This window comes from Eleutherodactylus coqui, chromosome 3, assembly GCF_035609145.1.
Source record: "Eleutherodactylus coqui strain aEleCoq1 chromosome 3, aEleCoq1.hap1, whole genome shotgun sequence".
NCBI classification, from domain to species: Eukaryota; Metazoa; Chordata; class Amphibia; order Anura; family Eleutherodactylidae; genus Eleutherodactylus; species Eleutherodactylus coqui.
The window spans coordinates 288,863,415-288,868,339 of record NC_089839.1 but is presented as its reverse complement, the minus strand read 5'-3'; the positions used below and the strand labels follow the sequence as shown (position 1 = coordinate 288,868,339).

At 38.2% G+C, this 4,925-nt stretch overlaps 1 protein-coding gene across 1 annotated transcript; it reads left to right on the top strand.

Annotated features, from left to right (window-relative positions):
- Nucleotides 1-835: 835 nt before the first annotated feature.
- Nucleotides 836-3,563, top strand: LOC136621843 (forkhead box protein D2-like). The gene is given in 3 exon segments (XM_066597626.1): nt 836-1,722; nt 1,725-1,752; nt 1,754-3,563. Coding segments are annotated over 3 exon segments (1,044 nt in total). The 5' UTR covers nt 836-1,103; the 3' UTR covers nt 2,151-3,563.
- The last annotated feature ends 1,362 nt before the right edge of the window (nt 3,564-4,925 follow it).

Sequence of the window (4,925 nt, the reverse complement as noted above, 5' to 3'; positions counted from 1 at the left end):
GAGAATGGATGCATGGATGGATGGATAGACAGATAGATGGATGGGTAGATAGATAGATATGAGACAGCTTGATAGTCAATAAATATATATGAAACAGACAGACAGATAGGTAGACAGATAAATAGATAGATAATTGTAACTAGATAGATGGATAACAGATAGATAAGATATAGATAAGTCAGCTAGATAGATTGATAGATATCAGATAGATACTTTGTTTATTTTCCCAAGTATACTTACAGCTTTCATAAAGATATTTCTTTAATTCCATAGATTTTCCACTTGACTTAAATGACAAAAATAGAAAAGGAAGAAAAATGAAATAATAATAATTAATAATAAATGAATTCCCCCCCCCCCCCAAAAAAAAAATTGTCTCCAGTTCTGCGTTCTCTAGACTCCTATCTTGTATGTCACATCTGAATCTTGTATAGAGCGAAGGGTTTAGCAAATGAAGCATCCAAAGTAAACTGGCCCTTATCCAAATTTTACAAATAGAGAATGAGCAGAATGTAATGAGCCGGTAAATGCGTTTACCCTTCCTGTCCAGTCGCTTTAGATGTGGAGGAATTTAAGAAAATATTTTGGAAACTATACTAATAAATAAGTAAGTAAATAAATAAAAATATACACATAAATTAAATATTTTTTTTCAGCTTGGAATTAATCTATGATGTGATCCCTGCTCCTGGTATTATAACGTTATAAGAAAGTGAGGGAGAGAGAAGTCTGAAGCATGGCAGCAGAAGGTGTGACGTCGGGACCATGTGACCAGGCTGGGAGTTTAAGTAGTGACGGAGCAGTGGGGAGGGCTGCAGTCTCAGGCTGACAGTGGTGCAGTGAGCATCAACTTTGTTTTGGAGCTTGGAGAGATCCTGGTGGAAGGAGGGGGCAAGAAGGAGGAGGAGATGAGGGGTGTCAGGATCTGACCTTGTGCATGGTGCCCCCCTTAAACTACACAAGACGTTTTCTTGCCACTGATCTGCTTGCTTGCTGTTTGTTAACAGAGGAGCCCATTCAGATTTGGGAGGGGGGGTCCTGGTGGAGTTGGATTGGGAGTACTCTCAGGACTTCCTGCACTCATCATCATCATCATCATTACCATGACTTTGGGAACTGAGATGTCTGATAACTCCCTACTTTCCGAAGACACTGACATCGATGTAGTCGGTGACATGAATGTCAAGGATGGGAAGTACTCGGACTACCAATCTGACAACGATTCAGATGATAATATCTCCAGGACTCATCCAGCGGTCTCCCCAGATCTCTCTTCTGGATCTGACTCCAACCCAAGAGGTGTGGAGAAGAACCCCAAGAACACTTTGGTGAAGCCCCCCTATTCTTACATAGCTCTGATCACCATGGCTATACTACAGAGCCCAAAGAAAAGGCTGACCCTCAGCGAGATCTGTGAGTTTATAAGCAACCGCTTTCCTTATTACCGGGAGAAGTTCCCTGCTTGGCAGAACTCCATCAGACACAACCTGTCCCTCAATGACTGCTTTGTCAAGATCCCTAGAGAACCTGGCAACCCTGGCAAGGGTAACTACTGGACACTGGACCCTGAATCTGCAGACATGTTTGACAATGGGAGTTTCCTGCGCAGAAGGAAGAGATTTAAGAGACAGCAGAGTACAGAGATCCTGAGGGACCCCAGTAGTTTCATGCCAGCCTTTGGATATGGACCTTATGGCTATAACTATGGTCTCCAGCTACAGAACTATCATCACCACCAGCACCACCACCACCCAGGTGCCACTTTCTCCTTCCAGCCCACACACTGTCCCATCCCCACCCCAACCTCTGTCTTCTCCAGCCCGACATTGCCTGGATTCCTAGGGAATGAACTGAGTAGAAAATCCTTTTACAGTCCAACAACATTGCCCATCATCCAGACCCTCAAGGCGGACACCCAGACCAGGACTTCCTTCTCTATAGACAATATCATTGGGGGGTCTGCTGCTGCAGCACCCACATCCACCCCAACTTCCCCTTACACAGCAGCCCAACCTGGGAGCCAGACGCAGGTTATTGCTATGTTAACCCCTTCCTTGGCCCCCATGCAGAACCATTTAAACTTGGCCCATGACAGCATGTTACAAGGTGGACAAAACTTCTCAAGTAAAATCACAAGCTGTCATTTTTAACCCCTAACCCCCCAAATACTAAAAAAAAAAGTCTCAACCTGTGTATTGAAGGTAGGAGGAATTCTTATTTTTTTAGCTGAATTTCTTTGACTGTGTCCACAGACGCCCCCAGTTATCACCTCAGCTCAGAAAACCTTATAATTAATGAGTCGCTATTTATAAAATGTGTGTATATCATGTATTACTGTATGTCTTGTGTGTGTTCTCTGTTCATGTCACTGCTTATATATCTATTTTGACACTAAATATTCCATAAGGTCGGTAACTATTTCTACTATGGAGAGACAATGGCACAGTGCAACATTTCCAGAAGTGTCTCTGAAAACAGTTCAGTGACATATAGTACAATGAATGTAATTAATTATAGCTAATACTCATAATAAATGCACTCCATGGAGTTCATGCTAGTAGTGTGCATTTCCTATGGGTGCTTTCACACTGGTGGAATTAGCCGGATGCAGAGCAGATGCAGATTTTGTCAATTAGTGCAAATTTTGTTGCATTTTTAATTGAGGAACGGTTTGCAGAATTTCTTGCGTTGTTTTCCGCAAATTTCAATTGTGGAATTACATCTCTTGTATGTTAGAAATCCACAACTACAATTCCGCAAGACGTCCTTAAATCCATAGCAGAAAGCTTTTCCGCAGCGGAATTAAATTTTTCGGTTTTGGGGCCTATCACATAGAATTACGCCACAGGACGCATCCAAATCCGCAGCTGTGGAAATCCACAGGTCTAATTGCAGATTTTGATGTGGGATTTCAGGCCATTTTAAATTCCACATCAAAATCTACAGGTAGCCTGCGGATTTTGGTGCAGAATTTACCGCAGCTTGTGCTGCATCCTGCTGCATAATTCTGTCGCATATGGAAGGACCCTTTGGAACCTTTCACATGGGTCACAATTTGTCGGCCTGGTCATTTTTGCATCACAATACCATCCCTATAGGACTTGAATTTCGCATCTGTTAAAATCCGCAAGTCCTTATTTCAAAACTGCAAAAATTAATTAAGGGCATCTTGTGGAATTGTTTTTGCGGATTTCTAAAATACAGGAGATGTAATTCCGTAACTAAAGTTTGCAGATAATAATGTAAAAAATATTCCACAGATTGCATTTTTAAGTGAAAAACGCAACAACATTTGCACTAGTTGACAAAATCTGTATCTATGCTGCATCCTGTGGACAATTCCATCCCAATTCCAAGGTTTCTTTAAAGTAAAGATGTGTGGATTACATTGTGACGCTAAAATATCTACATGGAAAAATTTGTCTCCATGTGAATGCACCCTATAACTACAAGGAATGGGGAGAAACCAATTAAGATATGTTAATAATTACTCCTGCAAACAAGTTAACTTGCATTTTCACATAATAATGTAGTTGCAGTTGTGGCAGTTTAGTTAATTAAATTACCCTAAATATATATATATATATATATATATATATATATATATACACACACACACACATATATATATATATATATATATATATATATATATATATATATATAAATATATGCACACATATGTATGTATATATAGGCGATGTACATGTCTATATATATATAAAAAAAATGTGTGTGTGTGTGTGTGTATATATATATATATATATATATATATATGTGTCTATATATTTAGGCATATCTAAGTATATATATGCATATAAAAGTCATTGCACTTAGTGAATATGATTGCTATTAGTATGCATTAATTGAAATTAATATAACGAGAGCAAATAATTTTTACTTTACATATGCATAATACAACCATTTATGGTACCACCAATGTAATTCTCCCTACTGAAATAGTTATTGATCTGCTGACCAACTGTTATCGTATGGATATAATAAACACTGTTATTACGAGGTATCTCAGGATTTTCAAGAATATCAGTGCAAGCAATTATTCCCTTTTTTCATCATTAGCTACAAATCAAAATTCAAATGCATTCTTCTTTGCCTGATGTGTATATGTAATTATGTATATAGATAATATATATAGAGATCTGACCAGATCATACAGAGATCGTCAGTCCCACTCCACCGCCTCATCGATCTGTGTTTATCCATCGGATTGTGAATAATCAGAAGCCTTATAATAATAATTATTATGATGTGATAGAGACACAATTGTCACCAAATGAAATAAATGTTTGTGAATTGTAAACGATGTAGTGATGTCTTGTTTCCTGTGGCGACTATCGTCCGATATCATTGGCCTATCAATAATTATTTTTATATGAGAAGTAATTATTGAACTTATATTTTGCACAGTTTATTACATTGTGGCTCATCCTACTGCTGGAGATCGGGGATTGACTGATAATTGTTCCTGTTACACAAACCCTGGCTCTGAAAGTTGATAGCTAATACATCAGTAACGATCTGAGGTGACAGTTAATTAATTAACTATTCATTAGCCACTAATGTGCATGGGGAAGTAATGAGCTGATTACTAGAAAGATACTATTCAAAAACTGAATCCTGAGCCTGCGACCACACAAAATGATGAAGGTGAATCTATCTATCTATCTATCAATCTATCCATCTATCTGTCTGTCTATCTATCTATCTATCTATCTATCTATCTATCTATCTATCTATCTATCTATCTATCTATCTATCTATCTTTCAATTTTAGCTCATTCTGTAGCATTTATCTTTGCACCTGAACGGTTTTGGTTAGATCTATCTATCGATAGATACCGTACAGTTCTGTGTATGAGGGAGTACATAGTTAGATATATTTTCCAAACTTTAGTTTAGAATCA